The following is a 19,998-nucleotide window of genomic DNA, read 5'->3' as shown; positions in this document are numbered from 1 at the left end:
TTTTACAACAACTCTCCACTCATTCCTATCACCCGCAAGAGCTTTAGCTTCCACTATATTTAGACCTCTCATAACACCGTCCATCCACGTCAATTGCGGCCTTCGTCTTGGTCTCCTTCCATTGACTTCTGCTCTGTAGATCCCCTTCAACATTCGCTCCTCATCTATCCTCTCCATGTGTCCAAACCAACCGAGTACTCCCTTATCCACACGCTTGCTCAGTTCCACTACTACTCCAGTTCTGTCCCTCACAATTTCTTTTCTCAATCTATTCAATCGTGTCACTCCTAACATCAAGCATTTCATCTCAAAAACATTTCATTTCCTTCTCAAATCTGCATTCAGGCTCAAAGTCTCTGCACCGTACAACACAGTCGGCACAATCACACTCTCATCCAGTCCCCTCTTAACATCCATACTCATACTCTTGTTGCCCATCACGCTCCTCAGAACACCCGAAACCTTGCTTTTTTGACTCTGCTGAGCACAAACATAACACATAGGTAGTGTGGCCGAGCGGTCTAAGGCCCTGGATTTAGGCTCCAGTCTCGTAAGAGGCGTGGGTTCAAATCCCACCACTGCCAACAATGTAATATTTTACCCTCCACAAAAAAGACCAGTGTTTAGCACTGTTTAACAGGAAATTCTGTGCTCAGATTTGCCCAGTTGATTTCCTGTTAACGTGTTGTTCCTGTATAAGCCACACCCTCTCCCTACTCGCTGCCCAACCATTCGCTACTGGAAACACACAACCGAATATGCGCATCGATTTGATTTCAGTATTTCATTTCATAGATGTAAATTAGGCTTAGATGTGAGTATATATATGGTAGGGAGAATATCTGCATGAGGCGAAATTGCCTTTATTTAGTTGTATTTTGTGGGTCAACATTCATAGTTAGTTACTACATGATTGAGGGATTTATTCGGCAATCTAAATGAAGTACTACTATTCAATTTCAGGGAATTGTCACGGTTGCCATGGTGCCCAATTGGCCCCGCCCGTGTGGCACCAGCTGCGGCTCATTGACAGGTTGGCTTTCTGTCTATTTAAGCTCAGTGCTCTCATTTTTCCTTTGTCAGTCCGTCAAGGAAATTCTGCCCTGCAAGACGTGGGTTTCGACTCGGTCTTGTTCCTGTTGGTATTTCCTGTCCGGTATTGTTCCCGTTTATTTTGTCCTGTTAAATTTTGGTTTCCAGTTTTGTTTCCGTCTATTTTTGTCCTGTTTATTATTTTCTCCAGTTTTCGTTCCCGTCCAGTTTGCCCTGTTTATTTTCGATATCCTGTTTCTATATCTATCCTGTCTTTCCTGTCCTGTCTAGTGTCAACCCCATCCGTCTGATATCAACTCGGGCTATTGGTATCGATCTCGTCAGCCTCTGGCTTCCTATCATTTCACGCCAGACTGCTGCCTAATTTGCATGACTCCACATTTCCCGTAAAATAAAATAGAATAGAATATACCTTTATTGTCATTGTTACAAAATGGGTTGAACATATTGTGACAACGAAATTGGACGTGGCACTCCAGTTTCACATTAACAGTGAGGATAAAAGAAAACAAAGAGGATAAAGGAACAAAGAAGATAAGGTTATAATTTACACAATATAAAGGAACAAAGAAGATAAAGGTTATAATTTACACAATACAGTGCATCCGGAAAGTATTCACAGCGCTTCACTTTTTCCACATTTTGTTATGTTACAGCCTCATTCCAAATTTTATTAATTTAATCTCTTATCTCAAAATTCTACACAAAATACTCCATTATGACATTGTGAAAAAGTTTTTTTTTTTTTTTTTTTTACTTTTTTTGAATTTATTAAAAATGGAAAACTAAGAAATTACATTTACATAAGTATTCACAGCCTTTGCTTAATACTTTGTTGATCCACCTTTGGCAGCAAATACAGCCTCAAGTCTTTTTGAATATGATCCCACAAGTTTAGCACACCTATCTTTAGGCAGTTTTGCCCATTCTTCTTTGCAATAAGTCTCGAACTCAATCAGGTTGAATGGGAGATGTTTGTGCACAGCCATTTTCAGATCTCTCCAGAGATGTTCGATCGGATTCAAGTCTGGACTCTGGCTGGGCCACTCCAGGACATTCACAGAGTGGCTCTGAAGCCAATCTTTTCAGATCTTGGCTGTGTGCTTTGGGTCGTTGTCCTGCTGAAAAATGAACCTTCGCCCCAGCCTGAGGTCAAGAGCGCTCTGGAGCAGGTTTTCATCCAGGATATCTCTATATATTACTGCATTCATTTTTCCTTCTATCCTGACTAGCCTGCCAGTTCCTGCTGCTGAAAAACATCCCCACAGCATGATGCTGCCACCACCATGCTTCACTGTAGGGATGGTATTGGCCTGGTGATGAGCGGTGCCTGGTTTCCTCCAAACATGGCGCCTGGCATTCACACCAAAGAGTTCAATCTTTGTCTCATCAGACCAGAAAATTTTGTTTCTCATGGTCTGAGAGTCATTCAGGTGCTTTTTGGCAAATTCCAGACGGGCTTCCATGTTCCTTTTACTAAAGAGTGGCTTTCTTCTGGCCACTCTACCATACAGGCCTGATTGGTGGATTGCTGCAGAGATGGTTGTCCTTCTGGAAGGCTCTCCTCTTTCCACAGAGGAACGCTGGAGCTCTGACAGAGTGACCATCGGGTTCTTGGTCACCTCCTTGACTAAGGCCCTTCTTCCCCGATCGCTCAGTTTAGAAGGCCGGCCAGCTCTAGGAAGAGTCCTGGTGGTTCCAAATGTCTACGAATAATGGAGGCCACTGTGCTCATTGGGACCTTCAAAGCGGCAGAAATGTTTCTGTATCCTTCCCCAGATTTGTGCCTCAAGACAATCCTGTCTCGCAGGTCTACAGACATATCTCTTGACTTCATGCTTGGTGTTTGTGCTCTGACATGCACACTCAACTGTGGGACCTTATATAGACAGGTGTGTGCCTTTCCAAATCATGTCCAATCAACTAAATTTACTGCAGGTGGAGTCCAATTAAGCTGTAGAAAGATCTCAAGGATGAACAGTGGAAAAAAGATGCACCTGAGCTCAATTTTGAGCTTCATGGCAAAGGCTATGAATACTTATGTAAATGTGATTTCTTAGTATTCAATTTTTAATAAATTCAAAAAAAGTGAAAAAAAAAAACGTTTTCACATTGTCATAATGGAGTATTTTGTGTAGAATTTTGAGATAAGAGATTAAATGAATACAATTTGGAATGAGGCTGTAACATAACAAAATGTGGAAAAAGTGAAGCGCTGTGAATACTTTCCGGATGCACTGTATATACACAAGAAATGTGGGCATGTAGGATGTTACATAAAAGGCTTGTGTGAGTAATGTCACACGTTTGGGTCCTGGTTCATGACAGGAATACTATAGTACATAGTAGTAATCACAGAAGAGTTACAAAAATGTATTAAAAAAGTGTTACCGTACTCATTACCGGGGGTAAAAAAAATGGATTCCAGAAACACATTCCTTTATAATGCGTTAAACTGGAAGCCTGATGTGTGTTTTTTTTTGTTGTGGGTAATAATAATTGCAGCAGAGACGGCTGAACTTTGACCCCCTTTGATGGAAAACAGATCTGTGAGTAAGGAAATGAGTTCGGGGGTAGAGCCCCACTCATTTGTCGGACCAAAAAGAAAAAAGTACTAAAAACTCCGCCACGGGCCCGATAAGAAGCTGTTTGGGGCCCGGTTCAAAGGCAGCGAGGGCGGCGACGGGGATGGGGGTTTTTGCGATAGCGACTCAATTTTAAGCTATCGTGTGTTTATCTACAAGTTGGCGATGGCTGATGCCACTGCAACACTTTGAAGAGAGGATAGGACGTGTAATTGTGTACACAACCTCGGGCCGTGTTGCCCCCAAAGTCCCCCCCCCCGAAAAACAATAAAAAACGGAACGGATGGTTTTGCAATTAAGATATTATGCGCGCATTTATGCGAGAAGTCCTGGCGAGGCTTGTTAGGGAAGGAATTTTTTGCCCGACCTCGGAATCAGGCAGGATTTCCCTTGCTACATCCGCAGCCCGTCCAGATGTGCGACTAAAGCCGTTGGCTTGGGGTCCGGGATGGACGGAAAGGTTTTAAAATAGAAAGGGAAATAAAGGTAACAATAGATGACAGGGTGGTGAGTGTGCGTGAGCTGTGTGGCATTACGTCTACATTTAGGAGAACAGGAATCCCTAGTTTGTCGCAGGGGGGGTTGAGGTCTAAATAGGTCCTGAGATGGTCAAAACACCAGGAGAAACATCTATTTATTTAACAACTACTCTATTATGTATTGAAATGAAAAACCAATTTACTCCCTCAAGTATTTGTCTTACAGGGAAAAGTACTGTACTTTATTGTCAGAACCAGAACAGATACAGGACCCAATCGTGTGACGTTCTCCCACAAGCTTTTTATTTTATGGGAAATGGGGAGCCATGCACGTTAGGAAGCATGTCTGGTGTGGAAGGACAGGACGCCAGAGACTGACGAGATCGATAACGAAAATAAACAGGAGAAACTAGACGGGAACCAAAACTGGAGAAACTAACCAATAAGACAATAATAGACGTAAAACAAAACTGGGACCCGAAATTAAACAGTACAAAAATAAATCGGAACAATACCGAACTGCAGATACCATAGGAAAACAGGACAGAACCCACGTCTTGCTAGGCAGAAGTTCATTGACAGTAAAACAGGACGGAACCCACGTCTTGTGGAGCAGAGGTTCGTTGACAGGAAAACAGGACGGAACCCACGTCTTGCGAGGCAGAAGTTCATTGACAGTAACACAGGACGGAACCCACGTCTTGTGGGGCAGAAGTTCATTGACAGGAAAACAGGACAGAACCCACGTCTTGTGGGGCAGAAGTTCGTTGACGGGCTAACACTGAGGCAAGAGAGCGCTAAGCAAACAGAAAGTCAATCCCTCAACAAGCTGAAGCTGCGCCACACGGACAGGGCTAATTGGGCACCATGGCAACCATGACACACATGGGCAGGGCCAATTGGACACCATGGCAACCGTGACACAGGCGCAGCCAATTGAGCGCCATGGCAACCATGACACACACGGGAGCGGCCAAGTGGGCACCATGGCAACCATGACACTTTATAAAGGTTTTTTTCAACTTGTGTGGTTTGTTGAAGGGGGATTACCTCCTGTGCGGTCCCTTCTTAAAGTTTCTTATTTTCTTCATGTTGAGGTTTTGAGATTTTCCTTGCCCTCATGGCGGTTTTAGATGAGGGTGTCAATACAGTACAGCCCTTTGAGACTTCTTGTGTTAAGGGCTATACAAACAAACATGACTTGACTTCTGCACTGTCCAATAATACTTTTTATAATAATTGTGTTGTCAGAAACAGAACGGAAACAGTACCCACTTGCGTGACGTTTACCTCAAGTTTTATTGAAAGAGAGAGGAATGGCTGCGCCCACGATCCGGTGTTCGCTGGGCGTGGAAAGCAACTTGCTCTCGTACTCGGATTGTGATCCGAACACGGAAGTGGATTTTCCGTAGCGAGCAATGGCGGGAAACCTAATCAGGGGCTGAAAACTGGTCGGTAGCCGGCACTGGGAGAGCAAGACGTGGTCGGGGTCGGAAACGAGTTGTAAGCCGGGACAGGAGAGCAGACGTGGTCGGGATCAAAAACTGATCATAATTCAGGACGGGAGATCAGACGTGGTCGGAATCAAAACAGGTCATAGAGACAAATAGGAGCAAAAAAACAGGGCCGGCGTGAGTCATGGTCGAAAAAGGCTTGCCTAGTATACACGGAGATTCACAGAAGGACTGACAACAGGGGATTGACAGGACTGGGTTCAAATACTGACAGGGAGCCAATCAGAAACTGCAGCAGTTGGCGCGAAATGGGTGGGCACAGCTGAGTCGCATCAGTAATCATGACACTTGTTGCTTTATCGATATACTGTATCGAGCTACTGATTCAATGCCAGACGTTTTTCTCAAACTGGAAGAGTCGATGCCAGCCATTTTTTTGCCATTTTAACTTATTATCAAAAGCCTACAGAAAATTAACTCCTCTTTCTATATACAGTGAAGAAATTAAGTATTTGAACACCCTGCTACTTTGCTATTTCTCCCACTCAAAAATCAGGGAGGAGTCCGAAATTTTCATTGTGGGTGCATGACCACTGTGAGAGAGATAAACTAAAAAGAAAAATCCAGAAATCACAATGCATGATTTTTTTAAACAATTAATTTGTGTGATATAGCTGCAAATAAGAATTTGAAAACCTAAGAAAATGAATGTTATTATTTTGTACAGTAGCCTTTGTTTTGCTATTACAGAGGTCAAACGTTTCCTGTAGTCTTGTCTTTACACACACTGCAGGAGGGATCTTGGCCCACTCCTCCACACACATCTTATAAAATGTTCTTATTACATACAAGATTTTGTGCAGGATGCTGGTGGCAGACTCTGTTGTTGTAAGAACAATTCTGCAAATCGGTGCAAAGGGCACCCAGTTTGATATTCTTTTCTAAAATTAGTTGTTATTACTATGTCATTACCTGGTTAATTAACGGAGCTAGGGCTAACTAGACTCATTCAATCGTTAAAATAATCATTTTACTAGAAAATTACAATGATTCAGCACTACTAAACCTTTTTTTGAACATGTCTATGGGTACTATAATGTCCCTGTGCAGACCAGCGTCTGACCTGCAGCATGTCAACCCCTGCATTTACCAGCTGGCAGAGACGGGAGGCAGCGTCGTGGCCGTCATAGACTTTCTGGACTGGTTTGCAGGCTGGGGGCGTCCTTGATGTCATGCACTTTCCGGACATTTTCAACATCTTACCTAATGTTTACTATTATTTGTACAGTAATGCTAATTGTAATTCACCCTGGTCAATCCTGGAAGGGGGATTACCACGTGTGAGGTCCTTTCTCAAGGTTTCTCTTTTCTCCTCACACTGAGGTTTTGGAGTTGTTCCTTGCCCGAATGCTGGTTTAAGATCAGGTAATTGTGTAATTTTGTAATTGTAATCCTGTGCAGTCCTTTGAGACATTTTTGTGACTAAGGGCTATATAAATAAATGTGACTTGACTTGACTTGTGCCTATGGGCACCATGATGGAGACCCCTGATTTATATAATGAGCAAAAATACATGATAACAATAACATAAATGTGTATTTATTTGACATAAGATGAGATTCACCACTTCGGAGCTGACATCACCTTCAAACACCGGTAACCCAAACACCAAAAAGTATTATTTTTTTTTTCCTGCCCATTTTTTTTTCTTTATTCCTTATTTAAAAAAAAAACTTTTTATCTTCTTTCACATTTTCTTTTCTTTGTCATCGTTCTTTTCTATCCTTTTTGTCTTCTTTTTCTTTATTTCACTTTTTATTTCTTTGTTGTAGGGCAGCACGGCGGCGCAGTGGTTAGCGCTTGTGCGGCACAGTTCATGTCATCGGAACCTGTCGTGGGTTCAAATCCAGCTCCAGACTTCCTGTGCGGAGTTTGTATGTTCTCCCCGTGCTTGCGTGGGTTTTCTCCGGGCAATCCGGTTTCCTCCCACATTCCAAAAACATGCATTTCAGGTGAATTGGCCGGTCCAAATTGTCCCTAGGTGTGAATGAGCGAATGAGTTGTCTGTCCCTGTGTGCCCTGCGATTGGCTGGCAACCAGTTCAGGGTGTCCCCTGCCCACTGCCCGGAGATGGCTGGGATGGGCTCCAGCCCCCCCGCGACCCTAATGAGGATAAGCGGTACGGCTGATGAGATGAGATTTCTTTGTTGTCTTTATTTTCTCCCCTTTACATCCCCCCTTTTCTTCAGTTTCCTTTCCCTCTCCTTTTTTTCCTTTCTTTTCAGCTCCTTTAAGAACAGGTCCGCAGGCACATCAGCTGTGCTAATGGAGCACCCGTGCTTCTGCGGGCACCACGTTAGAGACCCAGGATATAAGAAAGCTTATAGCTTAGTCTTTTGTGGAAAATTTCTCTTATACAAGGCACACTGGGCTATAAAGTGCATAGATTTGAAACTACAGTAAGACATAGGGTTGCTCTTTAAATTAGAATAATGTATTTGGCAGAACGGGTGGTTGAGTGGTGAGCGTGTCCATGGCACAGCTCTGAGGTCATGGGATCAAATCCTCCTATGCGGAATTTGCATGTTCCCCCCGTGCTTGCGTGGTTTCCTGCAGGCAACCCGGTTTCCTCCCACATTCCAAAAACATGCATTTCAGGTTAATCGGCTGGTCCAAATTGTCCCTAGGTGTGAATGAGAGAGTGAGTTATCTGTCTCTGTGTGCTTTGTGATTGGCTGGCAACTAGTTCAGAGTGTCCCCTGCCCACTGCCCGAGGATAACTGGGATGGGCTCCAGCACCCCCGTGACCCTACTGAGGATAAGTGGTGCAGATAATGGATGAAAGGATGGATATTTGGTAGAACATACATCCACCTTATGTCTCTGGTTTTACCACTAAAAAAATTCAAGTAACAAACAATGAATATATTAACCACAAAAGGGCACTCAAAGACCACTGTTTCTCAAAGGCAGAACAGTAACCATATGCAGTTTCATTTATTGTAAGTATGCATATGCAATTGTATCCACCGTATTTTCTAGTAGCTCAGGAGATAAAGCGCTAGTCGCAGGTTCATTTCCCGGCTCCTCAGAGTTATACGTCGAAGTGTCCTTGGGCCAGACACTGAATCCCTAATCCCCCCAATGAGCAGGTTGTTTCCTAGCATGGTTGACGCTATCAGTATTTGAGTGTGTGTGAATGGGTAAGTGTGAATCACATTGTAAAGCGCTTTGGGAGGTCTTCATTGACTTGAAAAGTGCTATATGAATGCAGACCATTTACCATTTATACAATGATTACAAGGGACACTTTCAAATTTTTAGCCATTTTGGGTCTTTTAGTCCAAAATAAACGGTACATCGAGGCTAAATAAAGTCGCTCGACAATCCATTTCCACCACAAAGAAAGCCAAGTGAAACATTTTTGGATAAGCTATCAAAACATTTTTTATTGTTTTTTTTTTTAACAACAATACAATATGTCACAGAAATATCACAGAGGGACTTAAGACAGGTCTGGCTCAGGTTTTTGTCTACATAAAAGAAACAAAAAAGAAAAGTAACATCAGGTAAATCTTCCAAATAATATAAAGAATACCGTATTTATTCGTGCATAACGTGCACTGGAATATAACCCGCACCCCTACTTTTTGATTAAAAATCGGTACACAATTTTACTTTTACCCACCTCTAACTAAGCATTATAATTGACAAACGTTATTGAATAAGTGTGGCCATGATTAAAATCATTTGCTGACCACATAAACTATGATTATTATACCAACATAACATTTAAAACTGGTGTATGCATTATCCTCGAAAGTCTGAATCATCATCAGATACACCAGCGATTTGTTTTGCTCGTCGTGCTTTATTGCATTTATTTAATCTTACAGGACAAATTTCAGTTTTCTCCAAAATCTAACTGGTACTGTGAATAAAAATAGGGTGATGAGCACAAGTTAGGTTTTTTACACCTTTTTCATGGCCAGTTTTTAAAGACAGTCAAAGACAATTTTTCTAGTTTCTCCAGTACCATTAAACAAAAAAAATCCAGTGTGAATCATGTATTTTGCAGAGTCACAAATATATCTGCAATTCACATATGTGATTTTATCTTGCGTGTGCATTTATCAAGACATATGGTTTTTACATTTTGAGTAAATAGCAAGAAATATTTCTAACTTTGAGACAAGCAGTGTCAGTGTCATTTTTAAGCAGAGTTTTTGCGAAACAAGGCAACACTTTCAAGCATTTACAATCACCTAACCTAAAATTTAAGACCTTTTCGATCCTTATTAAATAAAACATTAACGTTCTAGCATTTTCAAGGATTTCAAGCACCCGTTCAAACCATGCCTAATGTCATCCATGTCACTGGTAGACGAGTGATTAGGATTTGGCGCACTCACTTCCGAGACCATTACATTATTTTGCAATTGTGGTCAGCGATATTTTTCGACTGATCAATCATTACACAATTACGGTAATATACTATCTTAAATGGTAATATACTAGCGTTTTAAGGCGCTCCTAAGTTTTTAGGTTCAAAAAATTGCGCATTACACACGAATAAATACGGTGATTCAAAATTAGGACATAATGCTAAACCCAAAACCTTGGCCATTAAAAAGTCACATGGTTTGAAGTCTCTGCAAAATGTATCAATATTACAACTACAGCTACTAATGCTCAGAAAGTCACCACACGAGATTATCACACCTCTGAAAAGGTAAAACAGAAAAAACAAAACAAAAATGAGTTCAATACAGTACAAAGATTGAATTGAAGTTACAGTAATCTGCTTCCGAAGGTTTGTGAGCACCAGTTGATGGGGGCCAGGGGGGTGGGCGGGATCTGAGCACCCAAGGGAATACACTACCCTCTCTCAACCCCTGCCCCTCGGCCGCCACCTTGAAAATGTCTCGGAGCACCGTGAGCGAGTACCGGATGATACGCAATAAATATTTCAGAAAATGCATGTACAGTATAAATAATGTCGGAATTTACAATTGTATTCGAGCACCCCGGAGAAAAAAAAAGTCAACTAAAAGAGGTACAAAAGTAGGAAGAAATTCCCAGTGCAGTCATAAAACGAGGATTAGGTTACTTCAGGATTGTTTCCCATTTTTTTTAAACAGCAAGAATGACAAAGTTGAATTTTACAAGGTAAAACTATCAGAGTGAACTAGAAAACAGGAGTTTATGTACACGATATGGTGTGCATAGAAGAATCACAGCTGCACAGAAATCAGAGTTGAGATTTGGTGTTACACAACTAGCCGTTTATGAAGTTTTTTTTTTTAGATTACTAGAAAATTGAAGTTTTTTCGCTCTGTTTAAAGCAGGGGTGGGCAAAAATTTGGAGTCACAGAGTATTTTGGTCGTACATCCATAAAGACTTTTGTAGCATTTCCGTAGTATTTTTCAAGTATTATATCTGTATATTATTAGGTTAGTAGTATTTTTGTGGATTATTTCTGTAATATTTATTATTTTCAGAATGAAAGTAAAACAATATAATATGTCCCTGTTTTCAAGCACAATGTAGTCATTTTGTAGTATTTCTCTTGTATTTTAGAAGTATAATTTTTAAGGTGGACACAAAAAAGTCAATGGGGATGTTTAGTTTAGTATTTTTGTATTTCTGTAGTATGGTTTTTGTAGTATTTCTCTAATAGAATTTTCACAGTTATTCTGTATTACTATTTTTCATTATAGTATTCATCTCATCTCATCTCATCTCATCAGCCGTACCGCTTATCCTCATTAGGGTCGCGGGGGGGCTGGAGCCCATCCCAGCCATCTCCGGGCAGTGGGCAGGGGACACCCTGAACTGGTTGCCAACCAATCGCAGGGCACACAGGGACAGACAACTCATTCGCCCATTCACACCTAGGGACAATTTGGACCGGCCAATTCACCTGACATGCATGTTTTTTTTGGAACGTGGGAGGAAACCGGAGTGCCCGGAGGAAACCCACGCAAGCACGGGGAGAACATTACAAACTCCGCACAGGAAGTCTGGAGCTGGATTTGAACCCTCGACAGGTTCCCATGACATGAACTGTGCCGCACAAGCGCTAACCACTGCGCCGCCGTGCTGCTCATTATAGTATTATTGTAGTATTTTTCACAGTAGCATTTCTATAGTGTATTTCTGCATTATTTATTAGTAGTCTACTATTTTAAAAAAAAAGTTAGAATGAAAGTAAAACAGTAAAAACTATTAAGTCCCTGTTTTCAAGTCCTAAACTTCATATTGAGTTTTGTAGCCATTCTGTAGTATTTTTCCTAGTATGTCTATAGTATTATTTTTGTATTGTTATTTCTGTAGTGGTATTTTGTAGTATTTCTGTAATATTTTTTTCTTTTCTGAATGTAAGTACAACAATATAATGGGTGTCTGTTTTCAAGCACTAAATGTCATATTTGGTTTTGTAGTAATTTTGTAAGTATTTCTGTAATAATACTTTTATAGTTCACACAAAAAGGGACAATTGGAATGAAACTGGCAGAACATTTTTAAAATAAGAATTATTCTATTTATTTTATATGTTGTCATTATATTTTGAGCATTTTCGTTCAGCGGGCTGATCCTATGAAACACAATACAATTCAAGCATTTTCAAGGATTTCAAGAATGATTTGCCCACCCCTGGTTAAAAGAGAGAGGGTGTATTATTTCGCGTTTCTTAGTGGTAAATAAAAAACCTAATGGATGACAGGGCAAAAACAAACAAAAACAAAAAAACTGTTAAGTTTGGTCACTGAGTTTTTGTAGTTTATTTTCTTTTTGTTTTGCAGCACTCGTTTTCGGTTCCACTACACAATACGACATCTAGTGGTGAAATACTACAGTGTCCCTTTAAAACTGTTGAGAAATGTAGGTAGCCTTTTGCACATAGATCAATATGGGTAGGAAAATATTTGTTTAATAAGGATCACGGTAATGCTCGTCACGTATTCAGATATTTTGTTTTTTGCTGGTATTTTCAATCAATATAAATGCGAGAGAAGCATAATTACATTTTAAATAAGTAACTAAAATGACTCTAAACTATGAAAGGTAAAAAAAGATCCAAGAGGAAATAACTCATTTTCTGCCAATGACACTGAATGATGTTCAAACGAGTTAGAGTAGCTGTAGAATGGCAGTAAACAAGTTAATAACACATTACCGTAAATTCCCAACTACACGGTGACCTGATTAAAAGCCGCATGCTGAAATTCAATGGTGGAAACATTTGTTGGCCTGTAGAGGCATGGGCCTAGCCAGGATGTACTTGCCCAAGACAAATCGCAGCAAATGGTGCCCCTACGACGCGTGTGGTTAAGGGATCCATACACCTACCCAACCTTACCAGCCGCACCGAATTTTAAGCCACGTGCTTAAACGGCCATTATAATAAACAAATTCACGTCCATTCATTACATTTTAAGCCTGGCGTACACCTAGCGCCAACCGCCACGGGAATTTGGCTTGTTGATTTTTGGCGGCACAACTCCAACTGCACCACGACCGGCACATCCGACGCCATTTTCTGCTGCATCGGTTTGTTCTGCTCCGGGTTGCTTATGTCTCGTGTTTACGGATTATGGAAACACTCAATAAGGCTATTACAAAGAGCAAGACCAATTTACTACTGTGCCGGAGAAAACGCGGAAAAACTGCGCCGTATACAATGTGAGCCCTGTATTTCTAGACAGCGACCGGGCAACCGTACTGTGGATAATGTTGCCAGATTGCAACACAGACATGGTTCTCGTGCTGGTGTCTTAGGTGGCTGCCACAGTACCGAACCCATTTGCATTTACTTGTTATCGTTCATTGAGGATTAAAGGAAACTTCAATTACCTGACATTAGCAACAGTAAAACGGAACTATTGCGTTTTTGTTAAATACCTTCCTCTGCTGTTCAATTTGGACGTATAGATGAAGGCAGGGGTTGTCAAATTTTTCAGGAAGCGGGACAGACTTGGTAAGCTGAAAATGTGTGAGGGCCGGCTAATCAGCCACGCATTTTTAAAACATTTGAATCAATAAATACCTCTCCGTGAGAGGTTTGCAGTGCTTGGCGATAAGCCTTGGGACCTCGTATATGTAACATTTTCATTTGACTTGCAGGGACTCATAAAAAAGCCCTGCTGTGCCATTAAAAAAGTTTACAGTTGCTTCACGTTCCTTCCAGTTAGCTTTTTTGGAGTCAGCATGTTTAGTCTGTTATTGCCTCGTGATACTAGATTTTTTAAAAACAGCCTTGGCAAATTAGGCAGAGGCAGTTGTTTTAGATTTAGGTGAAAAAAATACTCCACTTGTCCAGGAAGCGGCGGCCCTCACAGTCAACTTTCCTTTTTTTTTTAATTTAGAGTTGTCGTGTCGTAAATGGTGTTGGCTAAAATTTTGACAGAAAGCTAAGGGTAAGGTGGCCAAGGTGCTACTGCCATCATCTGGTGAAATTGTATCTTTTTTGGTACGATTTATTTTAAACTGCCGTCAGCATAACTGGCGGGTTACATATTAATGTCATGAGAATAAAAATGTGATCATAGGTCATAACCTGGCCCTGGGATAGACTTTGGACAAGCCTAAATTGAGGACCTGATTTGTGGATGTAATAGTTGTGGATTGTAAATATTGAATAAAGTGCTGTTAAACCACCTGTTTTGCTCCTGTTATGCATTACAGTAAGCCCTCGTTTTTCGCGATGGTTGAATTCCAAAATGATCCTTGATACTCAAAACCTGTGATGCCGCCACGCAAAAAAAAAAAAAAAAAAAAAGAATAAGCAGCACCATGTTTAGAGCGGCAGAGTTTAAAATATAGCAAAGAGTAACAGCGTGTAGTCTGAAAATTACGGTAATGACCAAAACACTTCAATCTTGGACTGGTTCAATGTTTCCCCTTCATTTTGACACCCAGTATGCAAGATATTTCCTAACTACGACAAACCTCATTCTACCGTCACTTTCTTAGGTTGCGGACAAAATGTCTTAAGGGTTCATACACCTTTTTCATGGCCAAATTCAAGCACCATTTAATGACTTTAAACACGAAAAAAAAAAACAGTTCTTACAATTTACCACTAGGAAACGCTACCTTCAGTTTTTGCAGGGCCCAAAATCGATGAGAAATCTTTGCACTAACACACATTTCATAGTGCGGCGTTTAGGTGTAGCATGCACCTGTCCTCTTGGGCATGACCAATAGAAGGCAACGACGCTTCAAAGGACAATGCCATACAAACTTATGCCAGCTTCCGTTAATCACAGGGGAAGAAGAAATGCAATGGCAAAGTGAATCCATCAGAGAGCAGTGTTGGCATCATTTTTAAGCAGACGTGTGGTTAAACAACAACTTCAAGCACTTTCCAATCCCATAAAACACATTAAACTTCAAGCATTTTCAAGGATTTCAAGCACCTGTACGAGCCCTGCGTCTATATGGTTATGGTGTTAAGGATGATGGAAATCTCCCAAACATAGAAGGCTAGACTTGAACAACTCTGACAATGGCAGATAATTGGTTATTCCCTGCGAAGTCATCGATGCACTCCATTTTTTTTAGATCCCGTAAAGTCATTCACAATGTACAAGTTATTAAGGTTAATATTTTCTAAAAGCAAAAACCAAGCAACACAAAGAGGTATAAAATTGGAATTCTTTCGCAGGAGGGAACTCATAAAATAGCTACGTTTGCTTTTCTATGTTATCGTCGTCTGTCAGATTCCCAACTGAAAAAAAAACGAGCGTTAGTTAATGAACAAACCCGTAGATTGGAGAACATTTTTCAACCATTTTTTTAAGTTGTAAAAACAACATTTTGGCATAGTTTTACTCTCCGCATACAGTTCACAAGGCCGATGTGGTGTACTTTCAGGCTGGTAGTATTAGTTTTGGGAACTGATCTGACAACAATAAAGAAGATTTGGATCATGTTGTATGGAGGAAGCCAAAATGCCCAAAAATGTAAATTAAAGTGAAAATAGACTTAAAGGGACAGTGTATTATTTAGTGCCCCCTAGTAGTAAAAGACTTCATTTATTTAATAAAAACTGATGAAAAAATATATAAGCTATCATATAAACTTGGGTTTTTTATTTTACAAAACACTAGCCTAACCTAGAGTGGGGTTCAAGTACCCCAAAACCCCCAAATCTTGCAAAAGGCTGGGCAAAAAAAAAAAGGAGAAAAATTGTGCAGTTTGGTCACTTTGAGTCTCCTTAGTTTGTATTCTTTCCTGTGCTTTTTAGTACAAGTTTTTTTTTGCACAACACAAAATAATGACATTTAGTGGTCAACTAATACACACTGTCCCTTTAACTATAATTCCAAATTAAAATAGCAAAAAAGAAAATACTAATACATTATTAATTAAATATAAAAATAAACTGGAGCTGTGTAAATTCAATGGTAATAAAAAAAGATCCTATCACTAGTACTCTTAAGATATTTTTATATTTTAATACATTTTTTGATCTATTTCTATGGTTTGAAAGTTGAATAAGTTGAAAAAAAACTTAAATCCCCAAAATAAATGTGGAAATAATTACAAAACTAATCATTAACAAGGTAAGTATACCATTTTCAGTCATATATTTCTTTCAGGATTTATTTAAGTATTTATTTCCATATTTTTTAATCATGGTTTTTTTTTTTATTCTTACATGCATTTATACAATATTTTCCATTATATTCTATTAAATAAATTATTGATTTGTGTTTTTATTTTCACTTTCATTTATCGATTAAGGCGTTTTCTATCCTCATCATTTAGCACCTCAAGAAGAGTTTTTTTCCATGCAGGTTGCTGACAATTGAACCTGAAATTCAACAGAAAATACAGAGACCACGCAAATGTGACAATCAGCTACGTTTCCCCCCCGCTGGTACGATGGAATCATAGCAAATTCATTGGACATATAGAATAACTAGATTGGTGTAGAAAACAATTTGCATAAAAGTACCTGAAACGGATCCATCAAATAAGCTACTTTTGAATCACAGCAGAGTCCGTTGGATGTGAGTAACCTGATTTCCAGTGCTTGCTCAGTGTTCCATTTTTTGTTCAATCTTCCGCGACAAAAACCATTCTAGTCATTCTATTTCAAAGCCTGAGTCCAATCAGCGGCTGGTATGGGGGAGAGAGCGAGAGCTGAAATTGGACTTGTCGAGTAGTTCTACCTTCTTGTATGATGTAAACTGTAATTGCCTGATTCGCTGGCTCCTTTGCGCTGCCCACCGGTTGGGTTGTGGCGTAAAGACATCATTTTGATACGGGTGACGGAGCCTGAGTGGGAGAACAGACACAATACATTACAATAGATAATAGTCAATAACACTTTTTTGCCTGATTGATGAAACGCACTTGTGCCGACTAGGGCTGCTACGATCAGTTGACGATACTCGATAATAAAAACAGTCGACAACAATGTTCCCTGTAATTTTCCACGGGTCTGAGCGTTCACACAAAGTCGGTGAGCAGCGCTTGAAACAACAGTGAGCAACCATAATCCCAAGTGTGGCAAGATAATTAATTATCAAACATGTCCAAAACTTAACATCAAGTTACATTTTGCTGAGTTTCCGGCAATGCAAAATTATTTTTCTCTTTTGAATGAATTGACTCATGTACTATTGCAAAGGTTGTACGGCCTAAGTGTTCTTACAATTCTTTCACAAGATATCCATTTCTTTTTATTTCCTGATATATTTTGTCGCATAATATTAACATTTTTGGGGGCTTATTTAGTCGGTTGTAAGATACAGAACTGAACTTAATCCCATTTTTTAAGTGGAAGTACAATGTTGGCAACAAGATTCACTTGATATAATCGGAAATTATTTCAATGCAACACAAACTTTTTCTTCTTTTTTCCGTCTTTTTTTTCCACTTTTTAAAAAATTCCTTTAAAAAAATCTCATTGTGTTTATTTTTGTCGATCTGTTACTTTTTTCTTTTTGTTCTCTATTTACTTTTTTCCCACATTTCTTCTTTTCTTTTTTTCTGGCTTTTTTCTAAATTTTTCCTTCTTTTTTCTCTTCCTTTTGTTTTTTTCTCAGCTTTTCACTACTTTTTCATTTTGGTATTTTTTTCTTTTTTGTTCTATTCCCCCCTTCCTTTAAGTCATTTTGTGCATAATTTTACATAATATTTGGTCATGTTGGGATTAAAGAAGCAAAAACAACCCGAAGAGCTGTTTAGGACCTGAAAGAGCCAGTTCCTTTTAATGAGCAGAGCCGAAGAAGCCGGTTCCCCGGCAAACTCTACTAACTTTACTCAACTTCGTTCTCCTTCGACTCGACTTCAAAATACCGCATTTAGGACACAACGTCAGGGGAACCCCTGTATTTTTACCTTCATGCACTGTATTTTTGACTTGAGTCGCTTCTTAATTAGTAATTTTGAGCCCTCATTTTTGTGCGCTGGCTAGATCTTCTTGTGCGCTGAGAATGTGCGAGCAGTGCGCAATTGCGCACGCGCGCAGCTTAGAGGGAACCCTGGTCGACAATAAATTCCATTGTCAGCTATTGTCGCCAGACACGTTTTACCAACAGAGTGATGCATCTCTACATGTATAAAAACTCTGCTGAGAGTCTGAAACGGTGCAATAGCGGTGGTTTGACAAGATTCAAGACCGCTGTAGTAAGAACGGTGAGTCGCTTCTGAAAGATTCAAGTAACATTCAATCTAATATGGTTTTGATGACATGCGTTACCCATATATGTGTATATTTCACTACTAAAAAAAAGCTTGAGCTGCAATCTGTAAAACATACTGCAGTCTTTAAAATGTTAAAAACGATAACTGTCAGTTGTTAAAACTGATACTAGTCTAGTTGACATTCTCCCCTCTGACATGCTAGAAGCACAGGAGTTTTGTTTGATTCGTCCTGTGTTTTATTTTCCACTCAGGGACTTCTTAGGCAAACACAATCAATAATGAAAATGCGTTAAGAAGTGAAACAAGGAAAGGTGAACTGCATTATAGCGAGACATTAGCCTGTCTAAAATGAGCATTTTTTCAAGCCAAGAATGTAGTTTTTGCATAATAGCATAAAAAACCTAAGGATGACTTGGCAAACCACCAGGCTTTGTTGTTTGTTTGTTTTTCACACACTTGGGCAATAAACCAGATTTGAAGGAGATAATTCATGTTTATAAAAAGAGATGAAACGAGCTAGCCGGGATTTATTCTACTTTATTTTTACAATATTGGACACCTGTAAAAGGAGATTGCATATGATGCCAGAATTGTTTTTTTTAACCATTATTCCACACTGTTGTTATTTTGACTTTAATACATGACACTCCCAGGGCAGCACGGCGGCGCAGTGGTTAGCGCTTGTGCGGCACAGTTCATGTCATGGGAACCTGTCGTGGGTTCAAATCCAGCTCCAGACTTCCTGTGCGGAGTTTGTATGTTCTCCCCGTGCTTGCGTGTGTTTCCTCCGGGCACTCCGGTTTCCTCCCACGTTCCAAAAACATGCATTTCAGGTGAATTGGCCGGTCCAAATTGTCCATAGGTGTGAATGAGCGAATGAGTTGTCTGTCCCTGTGTGCCCTGCGATTGGCTGGCAACCAGTTCAGGGTGTCCCCTGCCCACTGCCTGGAGATGGCTGGGATGGGCTCCAGCCTCCCCGCGACCCTAATGAGGATAAGCGGTACGGCTAATGAGATGAGATGAGACATGACACTCCCAATAGGCCGGTATGTTTCTGTTTATTTTAAGCTAGGAGATTTAATAAAAAGAAAGGGCTCATGGGAGGGAGGACCTTTATAACAGATTCTAATTCTACAAATTAAGGATTTTTGTACAGTCCGCTCCTGTACTTTTCTTCCAAGTTTAAAATAAATTGATGTTTTCCTTTCTATTTTGAGTGTCTACTAAACTTTTGGTTCTCAACTAGTCTGACGTCCAGACCCACTCCACTCTAATAACAAGCCTTGACCCGGATCAAGAAAAAATTCAAAGTCTCAAATTTATGAAATGAAATGATTGTGTACAGATAGTAGAATATATTCGTCTTTTTTTGTTTTTAGAAAAAAATTATCAGCAAAACCAAAACGACTACAAGTAACATATTAACTTGCGTATCCCACATCCCTGTTAACCGACCCAGTAAAACTGCTTTAAAACAACCACATATTAAAATTTAAAAATACTAAAAAGTGCGCACATAAACATAGGTAACTATTTAATAAAGAAGTTAATAAAGATTAATATACTGCTAAAGAGCTTAATATATACAATTTTTCAACCATTTACTGTACCTCCCAGCAGCGCTTCAATGGCAGACACTTGTACACTATTTTCATATTTCACAATAGTTTCCTTGTTCAACTCGATCGTTGTCACTGTTAACCACGTTCCCTTACCACTAACTTTCTTAGGACCCTTTATTATGGGCAGAACATGGAAATAA

General features: G+C 39.9%; 1 protein-coding gene and 1 non-coding gene across 2 annotated transcripts in view; one reads left to right on the top strand and one right to left on the bottom strand.

The window, feature by feature from the left end:
* The first annotated feature begins 502 nt into the window (after nt 1-502).
* Nucleotides 503-584, top strand: trnal-uag (transfer RNA leucine (anticodon UAG)). Its single transcript has one exon. It is a non-coding gene; the product is annotated as a tRNA-Leu (tRNA).
* Nucleotides 585-14,594: 14,010 nt separating this feature from the next.
* Nucleotides 14,595-19,998, bottom strand: part of LOC148349486 (uncharacterized) — a 30,949-nt gene continuing 25,545 nt past the window's right edge. Inside the window, exon 21 of the mRNA XM_088320852.1 lies at nt 14,595-16,862. Within this exon, the coding sequence (XP_088176978.1) occupies nt 16,839-16,862 (24 nt within the window). The 3' untranslated portion in view covers nt 14,595-16,838. The remainder of the gene's footprint in view (nt 16,863-19,998) is intronic.

Source organism: Urocampus carinirostris, chromosome 17 (genome assembly GCF_059441175.1).
Source record: "Urocampus carinirostris isolate Australia breed hairy pipefish chromosome 17, RoL_Ucar_1.0, whole genome shotgun sequence".
Taxonomy (NCBI): domain Eukaryota; kingdom Metazoa; phylum Chordata; class Actinopteri; order Syngnathiformes; family Syngnathidae; genus Urocampus; species Urocampus carinirostris.
The sequence above is the reverse complement of the archived record's forward strand: the minus strand, read 5'-3'. Positions and strand labels throughout refer to the sequence as shown.